This window comes from Lipotes vexillifer, unplaced genomic scaffold, assembly GCF_000442215.2.
Source record: "Lipotes vexillifer unplaced genomic scaffold, Lipotes_vexillifer_v1.1 scaffold1235, whole genome shotgun sequence".
NCBI lineage: Eukaryota > Metazoa > Chordata > Mammalia > Artiodactyla > Lipotidae > Lipotes > Lipotes vexillifer.
In genome coordinates this window covers 1,873,778-1,894,363 of record NW_006775530.1, presented here as the reverse complement: position 1 = coordinate 1,894,363, position 20,586 = coordinate 1,873,778, and the positions used below count along the sequence as shown (strand labels likewise).

The 20,586-nt window shown below is 46.5% G+C and overlaps 1 protein-coding gene across 2 annotated transcripts in view; it reads left to right on the top strand.

Moving 5' to 3' along the window:
* Positions 1 to 6,457: 6,457 nt before the first annotated feature.
* Positions 6,458 to 20,586, top strand: part of SLC7A6 (solute carrier family 7 member 6) — a 23,593-nt gene continuing 9,464 nt past the window's right edge. For both annotated transcript variants that reach the window (XM_007449948.1, XM_007449947.1), the window contains exons 1-2: positions 6,458 to 7,013; positions 18,704 to 18,829. In XM_007449948.1, the coding sequence (XP_007450010.1) occupies positions 6,491 to 7,013; positions 18,704 to 18,829 (649 nt within the window). In that variant the 5' untranslated portion in view covers positions 6,458 to 6,490. The remainder of the gene's footprint in view (positions 7,014 to 18,703; positions 18,830 to 20,586) is intronic.

The following is a 20,586-nucleotide window of genomic DNA, read 5'->3' as shown; positions in this document are numbered from 1 at the left end:
AAAGCCTGCGTACGGAAAAAAAAAAAAAAATATATATATATATATATATTCTTTGTTTGAACTTTGAAAGAGACAATTTTTCTCCCTGAAGATTGCATATGATAGTTTCATGGTTAAATTTTCATGAGGAAATTTTAGTGGTCTGGTGAATTCCTTTATTATCTGCTGCACAGGAGCTTGGAAAATATGATGAAAACCTGTTAGAAAGCTGTGTTATGTCCTTACAAGTGGGGTTTAACACTAGTTTCTCAAGGCAGAAACTTACTTATAGGGTGTGTGGAATTGTTTAATGAACACTGTCTTCAACAATGAGTTTAGAGACTGTTTTGTTTTGTTTTGTTTGCCATGCCGAGGGGCTTGCGGGATTTTAGTTCCCCAGCCATGGATCGAACCTGGGGCTCCTGCATTGGAAGCACAGATCCTAACCACTGGACCGCCAGGGAATTCCCAAGAGGCTGTGTTTTCGAGAGAGGGAGACTGAGACACACACATGCAGGGACACAAAGATATGTGTGGAGAAAGAAGTCAGCCAGGATGTTGAGGAAAATGGTGGGAGGAGAAGGGTGTTAGAGGCAAAGGACTCAGTATGAGCAAAGATGTGTTTTTCTGATGGGCTCTGGAAACCCTGGACTACTCCAGGTTCTGGAAACTGTAAGTAATTCAGTGTGGCTGGACCATGGGAGGGACCATATGCAGCAGGGGGTCTAGTGATAAGGCCCTGATAAGAAGGTTGGAATTGATCCTAAAGACCTCGGGCAGCACCTGAGGAAGGGTTTCTAACTGTGCTCTGATAGCAACCAACTCAGTAGATAGTAAGGTTGGTATTCTGTTGTGAAACTTGAGGAGCCAAAGCAGTTTTTCCCTGTTGGAAGGCTGTCTCCCACCCCTGATCTGCCCCCATCTCCTGCATGGAGGTAAGCCCTATTGCAGGTGCCTTTTTTTTTTTGTTTTTCCCCTCAGAATTCACATAATTTTAGACAAGAACTGTGTTGGGACATTGCATTTTCAGGTGTTCTAGATCCTTGCTGATTTTGTGTTTACTTGTTCTATTGATGACTGAGAGAGGTGTATTGAAGTCTCCAACTATAATCGTGGATGTCTATTTTTCCTTTCAGATCTATCACTTTTTGCTTCATGTATTTTGAAGCTATGCTGTTGGAGGAAATACACATTTAGAATTTTCTTCTTGCTGAATTGACCTCTTTATCATTATATAATCTCTTTTATCCCTAGCAATACTTCTTATTCTGAAGTCTCGTCGGATGTTAATATAGTTACTCCCCCTTGGTTTTGATTAGTGTTTACATGTTTTTTCACCATCTTTTTACCTGTAACTTATGTCTTTATAGTTCAAATGGGTTTCCTGTAGACTGCATATTGGGTTTTGCATTTTTATCTAACCCAACAATGTCTGTCTTATAATTGGTGTGTTTAGATCATTTACATTTCATGTTATTATTGATATGGTTGGATTAAAATCTGCCACCTTGCTAGTTGTTTTCTGTTTTCTACTTATTTCATATGTTCTTTGCTTCTTTTTTCTACCTACTTTTGGATTGAGTATTTTTTATGATCTGTTTTATCTCCACTGTTGGCTTATTATTTATACCGTTTTTAACTTTCTGGTGTTTGCCCTAGTTTCACAATGTACATCTTTAATTAATCACAGTCTACCTTTAAATAATATTACATCAATTTTCACATATAATATTATATAAGAACCTTACAGTAGTATAACTCCTAGTTCTTCTTTCTTATCTTTGTGCTATTGTTGTCATACACTTTACTTTTACCTATGCAATAAATTAACACTGCATTGCTACTATTTTTGCTTTAGGCAGTTATATTCTAAGGCAATTAATAAAATCAAAAAAGTATATTTTTTAATATTTACCTCAGACCATTTGATATTGTCCTACAACTCTTAGATGCTGTGTTCTGGATTTTTTCCCATTTTTACTCGTATGGTTTTCATTTCTCTGCTGAAATTCCACATATGTTCCTGCATGCTGACCAGATTTTCCATTAGAGCCTTTAATGTATTAATCATAGTTATTTAATTAACTTATTTATTTTAAAATTTATTTTATTGAAGTACAGTTGGTTTACAATGTTGTATTAATTTCTGCTGTACAGCAAAGTGATCCACATATAATGTATACTTTTTTAAAAATAAATTTATTTATATTTGGCTGCATTGGGTCTTTGTTGCTGCGTGCGGGCTTTCTCTAGCTGTGGCGAGCGGGGGCTGCTCTTCATTGTGGTGCATGGACTTCTCATTGCAGTGGCTTCTCTTGTTGCGGAGCACGGGCTCTAGGCGCACAGGGTTCAGTAGTTGTGGCACACGGGCTCAGTAGTTGCGGCTCGTGGGCTATAGAGCGTAGGTTTAGTAGTTGTGGCGCACAGGCTTAGTTGCTCCGCAGCATGTGGGATCTTCCACAACCAGGGCTCGAACCCTTGTCCCCTGCATTGGCAGGCGGATTCTTAACCATTGCACCACCAGGGAAGTCCCAGTCCCAGTTATTTTAAATTCCCTGTCTGATAGTTCCAATATCTGGATCATCTCTAAGCCTTGTCCTATTGATTAATTTGCCTCTTGATAGCGGGTTGTTTTTATTGCTTTTTTTAATGTTGCTTGTGATTTGTTATTGATTGTCAGGTGTAATATGTGGAAGAGTAGAGTTTGAGGTACATAGTCTTTATTCTGGGAAATGGGTACAACGTCTTCTTTTGCTAGCCTGTTAATGTGGGAGTTTCAGTCAGTTAGGAGGTGAGTTGGGTTTGGGTTTTGTTGTTGCTATGATTACCTTAGGTGTACCAGTGGCTCCAAATTCCTCTGGTGTTTCCTTGCCCTGAGGGTGGATTTTTCTGTGTTTATGCTCCACCCTCAGCATTAGGTCTTTGTACACCTGTGTCTCAGCACACAGTGTACCACAGCCTTGTTGCTGGGTGCTTGCTAACCTGGTGGTGGGGAGTAGAGGGGTTCTCTGTTGTCTTTGTTCAGCCTCAGCCTTAGGCAGGCCCTATTTTCCTGAGTCTGGGGGGTTGGATCTTTCTGGGTGAGCCTGCCACGTCTAATTGTCTGGACCAGAATTTCCTGCTCCTCCCCCAGGCAGAGAGGATTGTTTTATTTTTTCTTTCACCCTGTCCCAGCTGCCTTGGGAATGACAGTTTCCCCATTCCCCAGGGGTTTAAGATTTTTAGAGAAGGGAGCAGGTGGACCTTCATATTTTTCCCAGAGCAGTGACTGCTTTTCTTCTCCAGGCCAGCACTTCTGAGAGGCTTTCTCTGGCCTAGTAATTCTTGTGAGCACCCACTGAGGTCTCACTGGAGAAAACCCTCTAAGTGTCTACGGCTCTTGCTAACCCAAACTTGACCTTTAGTAATTCATTAAAAATTGTTCCCGAATTGAATTCTTCTTTCCTGCCTGTATGGTGGTTCCATTGTTGTCCCTCCGCCACAGGTAAGCCAGAACTTACATCTCTCTGGGAGGTATCTGTTTTTCCTTAAATCTCAGTCTGGTTGGTTGGCCTGTAACCTCAGCTCTCTAATGATTTCAAGCAGACACCAGATCTGCTGGGTGTTGCAGAATTGTTTGATAGAAAATGCACAGTCTGGTATCAGAAGTCCAAATAGAATACCTGGTAACTTCCTCCCCCTCCCCACCAGCTGGGGTCTGATGAATAGGGGGAGGCTGGAGTGACCACTGGGGCCAGGTTTCTCTGCTTGCCTCCATGTTGGGTTGAGTGGAAAAGGGCAACCCAAGTCTCTGTGCACTGACTTTTTTGTTTTTTAAAGGAATGTAAGGTGCGGGGCGGGGGAACCCTTTCCCTCTACCCATTTTAGGTTCCTCGGCTGGGGCGTTGTAAATTAGACTGGCAAAAGACATTAACAAGAGAAAAACAATCAAGTTTATTAACTTGCATAGAGCATACACATGGAAGCACTCACTGATGAAGAGCCTACACCTGACTTTTTTTTTTTAATTTATTTTTGGCTGCGTTGGGTCTTTGTTGCTGAGCGCGGGCTTTCTCTAGTTGCAGCGAGCAAGGGGCTACTCTTTGTTGCGTTGCGTGGGCTTCTCATTGCGGTGGCTTCTCTTGTTGCGGAGCACGGGCTTTAGGCGCGCGGGCTTCAGTAGTTGTGGTACATGGGCTCAGTAGTTGTGACTTGTGGGCTCTAGAGCACAGGCTCCGTAGGTGTGGTGCACGGGCTTAGTTGCTCCGCGGCATGTGGGATCTTCCCAGACCAGGGCTCGAACCCGTGTCCCCTGCATTGGCAGGTGGATTCTTAACCAGTTCTGGTTTTTTCACTGACTTAAATCTCTGAAGGGACATATGAGAATCAGGAGAGGACACGCACAAGTTTTCTGTCCCGAGGGACAGCCGTGAGCACTGCAGGATCGGCATCCTCAGCCTCTGCCCCAAATGCCAGCGGCGCCCCTCCCACATCACTGCAGCAACCAAACGTGCCTCCTTGGGTACTGTCAACAAACAGTGACCAACAGTCATCTGAGAAAGAAGTGGAAAATTTTATCTGTGTCAACCTGAGGATTATAACCTGGGAGACCGTCTCTCAGAGAGCTCTGAGAACTGTTCCGAGCAGGTGAGGGGGGGAGGCGAGCATACACGTGATTTTGATGAAGTGTCACATGTAATCAAGCATACCCCTTCGTAGAAGGTGCATTGGCAGGTGGATTCTTAACCAGTGCGCCACTAGGGAAGTCCCTGCACCTGACTCTATGTGAGACAGGTTCTTCAGGCGTTTCCTAGTTTTGTTTTCATGCGTATCTGAGCTCACCTGACAGACACATGAAAACAGGTATTTTCCCACGTGCCTGCATAGAGTCACCTTCATGGCTTGGTGCCAGGAGTGAAAGGAAAAATGGTGCTGCCTTAAAGCCAGGCCTCATAATAAGCAGAAGTAGGCTGGCTCAACTCCTCTGGGAGTGAGGGGAAGGCTTATTAATGGCCCCAGAGGAGCTTTTTCACTTGGGCTCAGGTCTAGACTCTGGAGGGGTACTGGGACAGGTAAGGCAGGGGTTTTGAGTGGGGCCTGTGGAGATTGGAGTTTTCCCTGAGAACTGCTCAGTCTTGAGTGGCTGTGGTTCACTTGCTCTGAGCTCCATGAGGCAAGATTCCAGCACATCCGTTGTTGTTGACTAGATGAGAAGGTTCTGGGAAAATGATGTACTGATCCCATTCTTATTCCTGGAAGTTATCTCTGTGACCTTAAAGGACTGACTCCTGGGAGGGAATCAAGTGGCTTACCAGATTCCTTTCTCCAGAAGATGAAGTAGGAGTTGGGGATCTGAATTCCCAATTCCTAGGGCACAGAAATTGAGGAAGAGAGAAGGTCCTGCTGAGTGCAGGGTCAGGAAGGTGCTTGTCTTCCTCCGACAGATTCTGGGTCCTTCATAGATAGGTTGGTGTGGGATCCAACTTCCTTGAGGTTTCTGGACTGGCCCAATGACGATCCAAAAGAAGTAGTGTGCATGTGTGTGCATGTGTGCGCACGTGTGTACGTGTGTGTACGTGTGCACACCATCTCCTTACAGGATGCCTTCCAATGCCAGATCTGTGGATAAGAGGAGACTTACAGCTTTGTTTTGGTGTCAAGCCTGTTTTGGGGGAATCCCTTTGCAGCCTCAGGTGGTAGTGAGAGGCAGGCTGAGGAGGAAAGCAAATAAGCCAATAGCAGATGAGTCCCACATTAGGGTGCCCTCTGAATGTTCTTTCTTCATCTGGTCTTATTATGTTATCCCTCTCTTTTAGGCACTTTAGAAGAAGAAAGGTGTTGAATGAGCAAGCAGCAACGTGGGAAGTGAGGTGGGTGTTAATGGACAAAGCAACACAAGGGTGTGTATTTTCATGGATGTTCTCTCCTTGGTCTAGTCTCTGCAATAGCAATATGCCCTTGTCTTAGCATCTTCCTAGCCCTTCCCACCACCTGTTCATGTTCTTTGCTGGCCTGAGAGTAGCTACAGACCTCTCCACATGTGGCTGGACACTGCAGAAGTCCCTGTTTATGTTTGGGTGGAGGTGAGTGAGTATGGAAACTGAGAGGCCTATCAGGCTGGCTAGTGCTGTGAACCTAGTACTGGGACTCTGGAAAATTTGTAGGTTTTAAGTTGGTAAGAACAGAGCAAAACCTACACCTCAGGGAGAATCCATGCTATGGATAAACCTAATGCCAGCCTACTCTGGGCATCAAGCCTCTTGTTAGAAGTCACCCTCATGTCGTGTCTGAGCCCTGTTGGTGTCTTTCCTGGGAGCAGTGGAGGTCAGCCTGCCTCCATTTCTCTGTATCCTGTGGTGGGAACTCAGACAGGCTCATTGTATTTAGGTCTGTGTATGAGTCATGCTGTCCCTACACAAGAGGTAGGCAGGGAAATCTGCCTGCCTTGCAGGTCTGAACTAGAGCCTTAGACTGACATACTTATATTCTTTGCCAGGCCATAGTAAACACAGGTGTGAAGGAACTATTTGCCATGGAAGCCAGGGAGCTGGAGAGCCCCACACCCACATACCATCTCATTCCTGAGGCCAGCCGGCCCAGGGAGGAAGAAGATGTCAGCATGCTGCCTCAGCGGTCCACAGAAACTATGCAGCTAAAGAAGGAGATCTCTCTGCTGAATGGGGTCAGCCTGGTGGTGGGCAACATGATCGGCTCAGGAATCTTTGTCTCACCCAAGGGCGTGCTGGTCTACACTGCCTCCTATGGGTTGTCGCTGATCATATGGGCCATTGGTGGGCTTTTCTCCGTTGTGGGTGCCCTTTGCTATGCAGAACTGGGGACCACCATCACCAAGTCTGGGGCCAGCTACGCTTATATTCTAGAGGCCTTTGGGAGCTTCATTGCCTTTATCCGCCTCTGGGCCTCCCTGCTAATTGTTGAGCCCACCAGTCAGGCCATTATCGCTATCACCTTTGCCAACTACATCATCCAGCCCTCCTTTCCCACCTGCGAGCCCCCATACCTGGCCTGCCGTCTCCTCGCTGCAGCCTGCATGTGTAAGTCTGAGGGCTTAGCGGGGGAGTATGCGTGGGGCTGTGGGTTATTTTTATAATGCTAATGGTAATTTATATTTGAACAGCATAATTTGCTTTTCTTTTTCTGTGGGGAAGAGAGGCATCTTACCTTTTTGAAGCAATTTCACCAAAGTCATTTGTTCCTGAGATAAGTAAGGGTAAAGGATGGGGATGGGGGGAGTCTGAATCTGTTTGTGGCTTTTGGTTCCTCACTTTCCTTCTTGGTTGTCCCTGAGTTCTGTTCCCCAGTCTATGTGACAGGTTGGTGCATGTCTTATATTTGTCTCGTTTTGATTGGTGTCAACATCATTAGTTGTAACTTAACCCAGGAAAAACCCTCAGTGCTGAGGCGTTTATTCTGCTGCTCCAAAAAAAAAAAAAAAAAAGTTATTTTGCTTCCCAGCTTTTAATCTTAGACCAGTTTAAAGCCATCAGTGAGGAAATGGGCTTCTCTAAACTGTGGGGGTCCCAAGGCTTTATGTCCTGCAGGCTCACAGTAGAACCACTCCTTCCTGCCACTGCCATTCTTCACAGGCCGATCTAAGCAGCAGGCACCACACCAAAATGGCTGTTTCCCACTGGTGTTTCAGATTTCTTTATGCTGACTTTGTAAACAAGCTGTGCCTGCAGCCAGTGAGGAAGGTGGCTTCTACCCTGTATTTGGGTTTCTGAGGGCAGAACCTGAGAACCCAGTGGATCTCTCTTTATTTTCCTTTTTTTCTTATGAGGTTGTAAGGAGGAATTTTGTGTGAAAACACTGGAAGGGAGAGAAGATTATTGTGAACTTAGTCTAGTAAGGCTAGTGTTTTAACTGAGAAGTGGCCCAGAATTCCCTGTGTTCCTTAGCACTGTGCTGCCAGAGGCACTTAATTATACTCTGTTCTTTCCATATCTTTGCTTGCAAAAGCTTTGGCAGTATGTGTAGTTTATCCGCAGTGTTAAAAATAGACTGACAGTACCTTGGACTTAGCCATAAAGGATTGTACAGTATGCTGTGACTCCTGACTTTAAGGAATTTATTAAAGACAGATGTTAAAAGGGAGCTCTTCCACAGATACCCCTGGGAGGAGAGAAAGTGGGAACTCAGCTGTATATCTGATAGGGTTTCACCAGGGGGACTCTAGCCTGACTGAGCTCTCTAAAAAAGGGAATAATTTTCTGATTATAAAACATGTTTGTTCAGGAGAAATTTAAATTAGCCTCAAATCACCTATAATCTACCACCAAGACATGAGTACTTTTATTTTTTTAATATTTATTTATTTATTTTGGCCGCGTCATGCAGCGACTGAACCCGCGCCTCCTGCATTGGGAGCGCAGAGTCTTAACCGCTGGACTGTCAGGGAAGTCCCCAGACAGGAGTACTTTTTTTTTTTAATAAATTTATTTTATTTATTTTTATTTTTGGCTGCGTTGGGTCTTCGTTGGCGGTGCGTGGGCTTCTCATTGCAGTGGCTTCTCTTATTGCGGAGCACGGCGCGCGGGCTTCCGTAGTTGTGACGCACGGGCTTAGTTGCTCTGCGGCATGTGGGATCTGCCGGGGCAAGGGCTCGAACCCCCCTGCAGTGCTTCTCTTATTGCGGAGCACGGCGCGCGGGCTTCCGTAGTTGTGACGCACGGGCTTAGTTGCTCTGCGGCATGTGGGATCTGCCGGGGCAAGGGCTCGAACCCCTGTCCCCTGCATTGGCAGGCGGATTCTTAACCACTGCGCCACCAGGGAAGCCCAGGAGTACTTTAAAAATAATAATAAATTTATTTATTTATTTGTTTTTGGCTGCGTTAGGTCTTCGTTGTTATGCGTGGGCTTTTCTCTAGGCTTTTGTCTAGTTGCGGAGATGGGGGGTGGGGGGCTACTCCTTCTTGTGGTGCGCAGTCTTCTTATTGCGGTGGCTTCTCTTTGTTGCGAGCCCTGGTTGTAGGCACACGGGCTTCGGTAGTTGTGGCTCGCAGGCTGTAGAGCACAGGCTCAGTAGCACGGGCTTAGTTGCTCGCGGGGTGTGGGATCTTCCCGGACCAGGGCTCGAACCTGTGTCCCCTGCATTGGCAGGCGTGTTCTTAACCCTTGCGCCACCAGGGAAGCCTGACATATGGGTACTTTTAATAGTTCAGTTACGTCTTCATTTCTTTCTGTTATAGAATTGGAATCATACTTTGCATATAACTTGATATTCTGCTTTTTAAACTTCGTATATCATGGATTTCCCCCCTTTTTGTGAAATGTTCTTCAAAAGAAACATTTTTTAAAATAAATTTATTTATTTTATTTATTTGTTTTTGGCTGCGTTGGGTCTTCATTGTGGCACGCAGGCTTTTCATTGTGGTGGCTTCTCTTGTTGCGGAGCACGGGCTCCAGGTGCGCGGGCTTCAGTAGTTGTGGCTCGCGGGCTCTAGAGTGCAGGCTCAGTAGTTGTGGTGCATGGGCTTAGTTGCTCTGCGGCATGTGGGATCTTCCTGGACCAGGGCTCGAAGCTGTGTCTCCTGCATTGGCAGGCGGATTCTTAACCACTGCTCCATCAAGGAAGTCCCAAAAGAAACATTTTTTAAAGTATATATATATATATATATATATATATATATTCTTTTTTATTAAAAGGTGATGCATAGACCCTACAGAGAATTAGAAAAATGCAAAAAAAGAAAAAAGAAAGTTAAAATCACCCATGATTTTACCTCCCAGAGAACTATTGTTACTATTTGTGTGAAATACCTTCCGCTATTTTTTTTCCTGCTTATCCATCATTTTAAAAAAGTACCCTTGAGATAATACTCTTTGTGGTTTGTATACTGCATTTTGAAAATTTTAATATTTAATCCCTTTCACCAAATATTCTTAGAAAACATGGTTTGGGACACACAAGTAGTTTCCAGGCAGTGTAATATAGTGGTTAAGATCATAGCCTCCCTTGGGAGTTCCCTGGTGGCCTAGTGGTTAGGATTCCAAAAAAAAGGACTTCCCTCGCAGTCCAGTGGTCAAGACTCTGAGCTTCCACTGCAGGGGGTGTGGGTTCAATCCCTGGTTGGGGAACTAGGATCCCTTATGCCTCTAGGCATGGCCAGTGGGTGGGGGGAGGGGGAAGATCATAGGCTCCCATGCCAGACTGGGTTTGATTCCAGCTTTACCATTGAGTAGCTATTGACCTTGGAGGAAATAGTTAACTGGTGCCTTAATTTTCTTTTTGTAAAATGGGAATATTGATTGTACTGTGCACTGAAAGGAACATGCGCAACCTAAAAGTTGAGAATTATGTTTTATTCAGCAGACAAAACTGAGGACTTAAGCCTGGGGCACAGCATCTCAGATAGCTCTGAGACACTGCTGCAAAAAGGTAAGGGAGGGGCCGGAATATATAGGAGTTTTTGCAACAAAGACCAGGTAGTTGGAACATCAAAAGATTACTGTTTTTTGTTTGTTTTTTTTTTCCGCTGCCGAAAAAATGGGATCGAACCCATGCCCCCTGCAGTGGAAGCTTGGAGTCTTACCCACTGGGCCGCCAGGGAAGTCCCAAAAGATTACTCTTAATTAAAGAAAACCAGATATCTCATTAAGGAATTTAGCGCTTTTCTATGTATGGAAAAATGCAAAAGTCAGGGCTCATTGAAATCATTCCTTTGATATGTAGCTCAGCTATCTGGGGCCAGTATCCTGTGGTTTCTCAACCTAAGTCTCTTCAAGGTGCACTGTCGGGGGGGTGGCTGCAGTTAGTGGGTGGCTGACTGCTAGATGTCAGGCATCTGTTTCTATCCTGAGTTCCCTTAGGGCTCTCCGTGGAGCAGCTGTTTTGTGATGGCTTGATGGCTGCAACATTCTTTGTTTACTGATATGGCAGGCAACAGTTTTTTTTCATTTCATTGATAGTGCCTATCTGAAAAGATTGTTGTGAGGAATAAGTGAATCAATACAAATAAAGTACAATACTTCTCTCTGCCTGGCATACAGTAAATGCTCTATAATATCATTATTAAAAATAATGCTGCTGTGTAGAAATCATTTTCAGAGTTTCTTCATATTTTATTAGGATAAAATTATAAAAGAGAAATCCCTGTGTCTAAAGAATTAAACTATTTTAAGTTTCTTTGTGTTTTGCCCAGTTGCTTTCTAGAAGATTTCGTGAATTTGTACTCTTTTCTGAGCACCTGTGAGTGCCTGTGCATTGGTCCCTTGATGGCCTTAGGATGAATTCCAAGAGTAACCAAATCAAAGGGCGCCTCTGTACATAATTTTTCACATAAAGAAGATTTTTGTTAAATCTTTTTTCTTTTATGATTTTTCCCATTGTTTTTTCTTGGGAAGCCCATCCCCACACTAGGAACTGATCTTTTGATTGGAGGAGAGACCTCACCTCTTAGAAATGCAAAGTTATGGTATCATTTAACTTCTTTCATTCAAATGTACTTTTACACAGATTACTCAGTATTTGCATTGCCAAAAACCCCTATTCCAGAAACCAAGGCATTTCCATAAAGCGGGCCTGAGGGCGGGAAACTTGTCAGAGGTGATGCCAAGTCATTAAAACCTTGTCCCATCCTAACAGACTAGGTTTTAAGGCTTGGTTTACTCCTCTTCTTGGAAATTAGGGTGTAGAATCAGGCTGATGTATCATCCAGCTAAGCTGGGGTGTGCTGGAGGGAGCCTCCTTGGACAGAGGTGGCACTGAGAGCAGCCTGGTCTCAAGAGGCCTAAATTGGAAGAAACCAACTATGTCATAATTAGGGGAAAAAACAAAGATCTGCACTGAATGCTGGGTGAGGCTTGGGTAGGAGAATTACGCTAGTCTTGAAACTGAGACACGAGAGGGGTCCAGGTTAGTTGGGAGACTGCTTAAAGAAGTTATATCCATGCTAAGCTAGACAAAGTTCCATCCTAGAAGAAAGGGCCTAGGTAGTCTCCATATAACTAGCTCTAGGGCAGAGCTGCAAGCTGTTGGCCCACGGGCCACCCTTGGCCCACAGATATATTGGGCCTGCACAGTGTTCTAAATAATTTTGAATTACTTGCCAACATTTAAAAATCAGGACTTGCCCTTTCTGTTGAAAAAAATCAAAAGTTCTGGCAAACTTGGACCCATATTCCAGCCTCACACAATCAGCTGCATTTGAGTAGTGGTTACTCCTTTAAATGGGGCATATATTCTCCCATTGACTGCAGTCCCCCAGTCCCTGTTGTTTTATGTCCAGACATTCTTGCCTTTGCTCATTTATATTACCTTCTCGGGCCCTGAAGGTATTGCTATTTCAGATCCTGGCTTCCAGCAGCCCTCCACTCCAGTCCCAGGTTATACATGGCAGGGAGATACATCCAAGTAGCTTTTTTTTTTTTTGATTTCAGATTGTCTTAGGTACTCATTATGTCAGAACAGTGGTTCTCAACTGGAGATGAGTTTCCCCCCCCAGGAGACATTTGCCAAGGTTCGGAGACTTTTTTGGTTGTTGCATCTGCTGGGAAGGGGTGTTGCTGGCATCCAGTGGGTACAGGTCAGGAGTGCTGCTGAACATCCTATAATGCACAAGACAGCCCCGAATGACAGACTTATCTGGCCCAAAATGTCAGTTGTGCTGAGATTGAGAAACTGTCATTCTGCTGTTATGTATTCTGGTATCTTGGACTCTTCTGTGGTGGGCGGGGCCTCAGGCTGCCCGCTGAACTCCGTATGCTTAGGGGCTCTTATTCACTTATGGGACTGAAGGGGAAAATGGCACATCTTGAGGTCCATAGGTCCTTTCTCTGACCAGGTGACCAGCAGTATTCTCAGTAGCCCAGGTGCCCAGCATTGTTGGAGTACTTGATTTGTCTGCAGAAGTGTGTTTCTGGCTTAGGTCTTGGTGCATTTATCGTTGTGGGATCCTGTCTGTTATGTAACCTCAAATACATCATTGGAGAGTATTTGCCATGAACTGACATGGAAGTCAGTTCAGCACTGACACAGTGGCATCAGCAGAGGTCTGCTCACAGCTGAGACTCCATTGTCCCTGAGGGTTTGTTTGGTAAGGCTGACAGGGAAGGGAAGAGGAGGGGACGGAAGAAGGAAAGGGGAGACTGTCAAGGGTGAGACTGCGGTGAGGAAACACTGTGTGATGCCTGAATGGCTTCCTATTGCCTCTTGCTGTCTTGGACTCATGCCTGGGCAGGGTTCTGAGTAGGAAGGATACTCTCCTCTATTTTGGTCAGTTGTTGCTATGGATAGACAGTTTTGTTTTTTTTTTTTTTGCGGTACGCGGGCCTCTCACTGTTGTGGCCTCTCCCATTGCAGAGCACTGGCTCCGGACGCGCAGGCTTAGCGGCCATGGCTCACGGGCCCAGCCGCTCCACGGCATGTGGGATCTTCCCCCACCCGGGCACAAACCCGTGTCCCCTGCATCGGCAGGTGGCCTCTCAGCCACTGCGCCATCAGGGAAGCCCCTGGATAGACAGTTTTTATGTTCTGACAGTGGCAGGCCTGAGGAGGACCGGCCTTGACCACAGTTGCTCAAAAACCCTGGATTCTAACCCTATATATAGGTTGAATGTTTTGATAATAAGACTAAATATGTATACTTGTATAATTAAAAACAAGGAGGCTTTTAAAAAAGACATGTACATTATGTATTCATACACGTGCCAAGAGGTAGCTTCTGATTCCAGGATCTCCATTTGGAAGGGTTTACCTCTCCTAGACTGTTGTAGAACATTTCTCTCCTAAGAGACTTGTAGATGTTTTTTTCCCCTTCTTTTTCTTTTCCCACTTTGTCGTCGTTGTTACGGATTGCACTCCTCTGTCCTTGAAGGCCTGTTTATGGGAGGAATTGGAAGGTTCGTTTTCCTCCCAGTGCTTGTAGGAGAAGGGAGCTGCGACAGTCAGCATAACTGGAACTACAGCTTCAGATGCCAGGCCATCTCCTCATCAGAAGGAGAGTGTGAGAGTTGCAGTTTTGTCTGTGGGCACATGTATTACTCAGGATTAGTCTGGGTTTCAAACAACTGAGAACCAAAAGGAGCATGGCTCAAGCATGTTGAAATTTATTTCTCTCACATGTTAGAAGTAGGCAGCGTGGGGCTAGTAGGATGACTTCATAATTCTTCAGGTTCCTTCCTTCTGTTTTGTTTTTTTTTTTTGCGGTACGCGGGCCTCTCACTGTTGTGGCCTCTCGCGTTGCGGAGCACAGGCTCCGGACGCGCAGGCTCAGCGGCCATGGCTCACGGGCCCAGCCGCTCCGAGGCATGTGGGATCCTCCCGGACCGTGGCACGAACCCGTGTGCCCTGCATCGTCAGGCGGACGCTCAATCGCCGCGCCACCAGGGAAGCCCCTTCCTTCTGTTTTACTGCTTTGCCATCCTCAGCATGTGACTTCTGGCTGATGGTCCAGGATGGCTACTCAAGCTCTAGTCATGTCTGCCTTGTAGCTGACAGGAAGGACAAAGAAAGGCACCTCTCACCCTTCAAAGATACTCCTATAAGGTCTTACTTATGCGACACTTTGCTTATATCCCTGGGTTAAGAACTTAGTTACTTGGCCATACCTGCCTGCAAAAGAGGCTGGGAAATGTCATCATTATTTTGGGCAGCCGTACTCCAGCTAAAATTTCTATTACTAAGGAAAGATGGAAGAACAGATATTAGAAGATATGTAGCCATCTTTGCCACAGAGAGACTTTGGGGATTTGTTTCTGCTTAGGGATTGGATCTGGATCTGCTATTTGAGTATTTCTCAGCAACAAGCCCCTAGAGAGCCTGGAAGACCCTCACATGGGTCCCACACTCATTGGTGCAGGCTTGCAGCAAGGAAATGAGATCGGAGGAAGAGGGAAGGCGTGGATGTTTTAATTGTGGTTGTTGAGTCTGAGCGCCTGGCCTCCAAGCTCAGCCTGGCTGTCTTGTATTTGAGCTCAGGTCTAGTCTTTGCTGCTAGATGGGAATGGGAGTTCTGGGAGGCGGGTGGGGGGTGGGGTGGGGAGGTGGGGGATCAGATGGTGAAATTTGTTTCTTAATTAGAATCAAGAAAACATTCGAGGGAGTTGGCTTCTGCTTGGTAGACTGTTATCGGAGCTCTCTGTTCTCTGGCAGGGCTGAGAGTCCAGTGAAGCAAGCAGGGCTCCTGGGGCCAGCATTTAAGGATGCACTAACTCTCAGGTTTGCCAGGTTGTCCCCTGACAGTGAGTGCCTACTTAAATTTTGTGCCCTGGGCTCCTTACTCACCTTACTCTACTCCTGGTCCTGCTCCCTGGCTACATAGTGTTGTTGTTGTTGTTTTATAAATTTTATTTATTTATTTACTTTTGGCTGCATTGGGTCTTTGTTGCTGCGCGTGGGCTTTTCTCCAGTTGTGGCCAGCGGGGGCTACTCTTCGTTGTGGTGCGCGGGCTTCTCATTGCGGTGGCTTCTCTTGCTGCAGAGCATAGGCCTTAGGCGTGTGGACTTCAGTAGTTGTGGCTCGTGGGCTCTAGAGCGCAGGCTCAGTAGTTGTGGTCCACGGGCTTAGTTGCTCGGCGGCATGTGGGATCTTCCTGGACCAGGGCTCGAACCCGTATCCCCTGCATTGGCAGGCGGATTCTTAACCACTGCACCGCCAGGGAAGTCCTACAGAGTGTTTTAAATTAAGTACTTTTATTGAGAAAGAAGTGTATGTGCATGGTAAGTAAGTCAAACTATATAAAATGGTATACAGTGGAAAAGTCTCCTCCCTCTCAGAGCTTTAGTCTTCCTCCCTGAGGCAGCTGCTGTGACCAGGCTTTTGTGTATCCTTCCATCCAGTCTTTGCGAAGGGGCTCTGCAGAGGCTTCCATTGAGGTGCTGCCTTCACTCATTGAATTCCCACTGTGTGCAGAGAGGCCCAAGCCAAGGGGGCAGTTTGTAGCCGGATGGAGGGAAGGAAAAGGAGCAGAACCCAGAGGAGGGAGTGCCTGTCAGTGGGCTGAGGAGTGTGTCAGCTTCTCTCCCCATTTTGCAGCCACATTTCAGTGCTACAAACCAGAAGCACAGCAAGCACAGCTAGGACATTGTGAGACAGCCTCTTTCTCCGTGTGTATGTCCATCTTTCTATTTCTATTGCTCTTGTCGCCATCTCTTTGTCTCTGCCTCCTTGTCTTTGTCTTTGTCTCTTGTCTGTCTTGCCTCTGCCTCTGTCTTCTGTATATTTCTGTCTTTCCTCGTCAACCATTTTTTTTTAACATCTTTATTGGAGTATAATTGCTGTACAATGGTGTGTTAGTTTCTGTTGTATAACAAAGTGAATCAGCTATATATATACATATATCCCCATATCCCCTCCCTCTTGCATCTCCCTCCCACCCTCCCTATCCCACCCCTCTAGGTGGTCACAAAGCACCGAGCTGATCTCCCTGTGCTATGCGGCTGCTTCCCACTAGCTAGCTATTTTACATTTGGTAGTGTATATTATATGCCCATGCCACTCTCACTTCGTCCCAGCTTACCCTTCCCCCTCCCCGTGTCCTCAAGTCCATTCTCTACGTCTTTGTCTTTATTCCTGTCCTGCCCCTAGGTTCTTCAGAACCTTTCTTTTTTTAGGTTCCATATATATGTGTTAGCATACCGTATTTGTTTTTCTCCTTCATCAATCTTTTTCTCACAAGCTGCACAGCTTCTTACAAGCTGCTCTCACTTCTGCTCGTTTTTGTAGTCCTGCTCCCTTCTTCTGCTTTCTTGTGGCTTTTCTTCCTCTATTACAGGGGCTCGTAGGTGATTTTGACTTGCTGTGGCTCCTGACTTCGCTGCTGTTAGATAGGTTCAGTCTCTTGGTATCCTGACTCCATATTCTTGGGAGAGATCATCAAATAGGCTCAGCTTGGGTCGGTTGTTGGACTCTATCAGCCGTGATAGGGAAGGGGGAGCAATTCCCAAGAAGGGGCCTGGCAGTTACTTCAAAATATGCTCACTGTATTGCACAGAGGCCTGTGGATTACTGGTGGCTATTTATTAGGTAATCCTCATGTTAGCTGATCTAGGCTTAGCTTCACACAGTGAACTCTGATTAGCAGGGCAGGTCCCCGGGAAGACCTGCCAGCAGTGTGCATTCCTTTGGTCTTATCCCTTCCCCCTTGGCCATTATTTACTCCCCACCTCCTCGTTTCTCCCCCACCCCCCTGCCCCCACGCACCCTATATGACTAACCAATAAGCACCCGTGTCATTTGCCAAAGTACTGAATGAAAGCTCTTAAAGTGCCATGGAGGCTGTTCAGCCACTCATGTTTATATCCACAGGCTGGCCCTAGGCTCTCCTCTCAATTTGAGTGGAGGAATGTCCAACTTTCTGAAAACTGCCTTGCTCCAGGGGATTGGCAGTTAAGCGAAAGTCATCACCATCTTGATTCCAACCAGGGTTGATCAGTTCCCATCTTTGCTTGGCAGTAAGCTTAAGAAAACAGTATGCTTTTGTTTCCCCCTAAGAATTTGTGATCTCCTTGGGGAAGTACCACCCAGATGCCTGAGGGAGAGAGAGGAACCTTCTTGAGACATATGTCCATATGACCACAGCACAAGGTACTAAGCTGTGTGTGAAGTGAGAATGTTGTAGGGCTCAGGGAGAGAGAGCTCAGGGAGGAGCTGGCTGATATATTTTAGCAAGGTTTTACAGAGGAAGTGGGGACTGAGCTAGACCTTGAAAGTGGGAGTTGCTATTGCCTATGGCAGGAAGAGGAGGGGAGGACATTTCTCTTATGTGTATATCCGGCATCAGTAAGGAGAGAGTCTGGCTGAAGGAGAGAGTGCAACATGGGTAGAAGTAGGTAGACGTGGACTGGAGGATGAGCCCCCAAATTTTGTAATAACATTTGAGGTTCTCGTAAAAGTTCTCTTTTTGGAGGCTAGGGGCAGTACTTAGAGGTGTCACTGTGGAGCCCCTTGGATACTGTTCTCGTGTCCTCTCCATGGATCAGAGCAGTCCCTATTTAGCAGGGGTAAGGTGGTGGGACCTCTAACACAGGACCCAGGTATCACTGAGGTACGTGAGGAGCTGGAACGGAAAGCCAGCAGTGCTGACGCGAGCCCACTTTTCCGTGGGCCTATCCGAGAACTGGGAGGTTTGGATAGGAATGGGGGTGGGGGAGATCAGGGGGGTCTATGTAAGCTTGGGAATGGTAGTTAGCCTCTGTCAACCTCAGTTTCCTCATCTGTAAAATGAGAATAGGAATGTCTGTTTCGTGGTTGTGAGAATTAATTGAGAGGATGTATGTGAAGTTGTCAGGCACATGACAGCCTTTTAAAAAAATAATTACATGCAAAACATTGTCTCCCTAACTGCTAGGTGACCTGCCACCTGCATTTAAATTGACCTTATTTGTTGTTGGGCCTCTCTTGTCCCCATTCTCTAATGTGGCCATGGAGAGGTCTTGTGCCCCAGGTGGTTTGAAACTTTGGGAATCTGAGTGGGGAAGAATGGGTGAAGTTCACCATTCCTGGGCCTGCGGGGAATTTCTAAAAATGGTGCGGGCTGTCAGAATGCATGAATATGTGGTAGTGCATGCCTTTGTATCATTACTTGTCAACAGTGATGGGATGTTTTCCTCTCAGCTGGGGCAGATGGGGGATGTCCCCCATTTGCCTAGTCTCCTGGTTCTGACCGGTCCATTGGCCCCTTTGCCTTAGGCAGACAGGATAGAAATGATGCGCTTTTTAAAGAGAGGTTGGGCGTCTGTGCCCTCAGCTCAAGCCTGCCACTGACTTTATGGTTTTCTTCCTAGGTCTGCTGACGTTTGTGAACTGTGCCTACGTCAAGTGGGGCACACGTGTGCAGGACACATTCACTTACGCCAAGGTCCTGGCACTCATTGCCATCATTGTCATGGGCCTTGTTAAACTGTGCCAGGGTAAGAAGGGCCCCAGGTCAGAAGGAGGGTGGGTGACTCCGGGAGTTCCCCTGGGTTCCCTGAGGAGGATGTGGGGACTCTGTTAGCTTTACTGCTCAGCTCTTTCTGTACACGTGCTAGACTGTGTCAGTGAGAACAGGAAATCTGTTCTTGGGCTTCTTGGGCCAGGCTGGTTTGGTCTGGTGGACATGAGTTAGCCCCTCCCTCAGGGCTGCTTTCCCTCTGTGGTGGTGGGGAGCATTGCAAGAAGCCAGCCGAAGGCCTAGGAGCTTTTGAAACTTGGGTTGTAACTGGGTCATAAAAGTAATCAGTGGAGATAGAGTGAGCCCTGCTCTGGCTCTTGCTTTTGGTCTGTGACCGCCAGTCAGTGGGGAGGAGGGCTTGGCCCTCCTTGAGAGGGGTGAGAAGTGTGTGGGTGGCAGGGAGATGGGGTCTGGAAATGAGTGGTTATTTTGTAGCCTTTACTTTTCATCTGGACTTGCTCTTATTTAGCATTTCCTCCCAAAGTCAGCTCTCAGCAAAATATTAAAATATTGTGAAGTTGGCACTGACTTTACTGCGTGTTGGCTTTAGAGAGCTTTTCATTCCCAGATCAGAGTAGGCTGACAGGGAGGGTAACAGGCCTCCCAATATTCCCTGACCCCTTAGAGAAGTCCTGAGGTGCCCTTGGCCAAGGATGTCTCAACCATTAGACAACACAGTTCTCTGGGTCATCTGTCTCTAAACTTGGCTGTGTTTACAATCCCCTGAGGAGCTGAGACTCCAACCTCAGACCTATTGGATCAAACTCTGGTTGGCTTGGAGTTCAAAAAAATGTGTTTTGGGGAATTCCCCGGTGGCCTAGTGGTTAGGATTCTGGCTTTCACTGCCGAGGGCCCAGGTTCAATCCCTGGTCAGGGAACTAATATCCCACAAGCCGCGTGGCGCGGCCAAAAAACAAAACAAAACAAAAAAAGAAAAGTGTGTTTTTAAGAAGTGCCCTGGGTGAATTTTAGGCAGCTGGTCCAGTACCTTTGTGCCAAGTTGGTACAACAGCCAGCCATCTGGATGTTCCTAGAGTCTCTGAAACATCTTGGGGTCAAATTGGGTTGTTGAGTAATTCTCCCTCCAGGACCTGTGCCCTAGGGAACAACTACTGTGTATGATGAGTGGCACCCCTGGGGTTTGGGAGTCTCTACTTTCCCCCCACCTTTGTTGCACACCCAGCCCTTTTTGCCACATTGGGGGATGGGCCTAGGCTTTCTGCAGTGGGTGACAGCAGGCTTCCTTAGAAGTCTGGGTCTTATTAAAAACCTCCAATGTGTCTAGAAGGTCTGTCTCCTGGACAGCTGGGTGCTGTTCCCTTGGCTTGCAAGTCTGCAGTCTCTGGAGGCCTCCAAGGAGGATGACAGATGTCTAGGCTGCCTCTCCAAAGGTGGAGGTGGCCCAGGCCTACCCCAGGCCCAGTGAGAAACAAGATCCCAGTTCCTTCGAAGCCCGTGATTTCCTGCCGCACACAACCATAGCCACTGCGAGTAGAGCAACAGAGTTCTCTCCATGAGACTGAGAAACCCATTTGACCAAGTTGTGGAACTGTCTGGGCCATGAGAGGTAGTTCCACAGGAAGATCTAATTGTTAATGAAAAATGACTCCTTTATGTGAAACAGGGTTCTTTCTAAAAATAAGAACTGTGGCCTACCCTGTGGTCTCCCGCAGGAAATGGAAATTCACTAGGGCTTTGGAAAAGGTGTTATCAGGTCAGAAGGCAGCCAGGAAT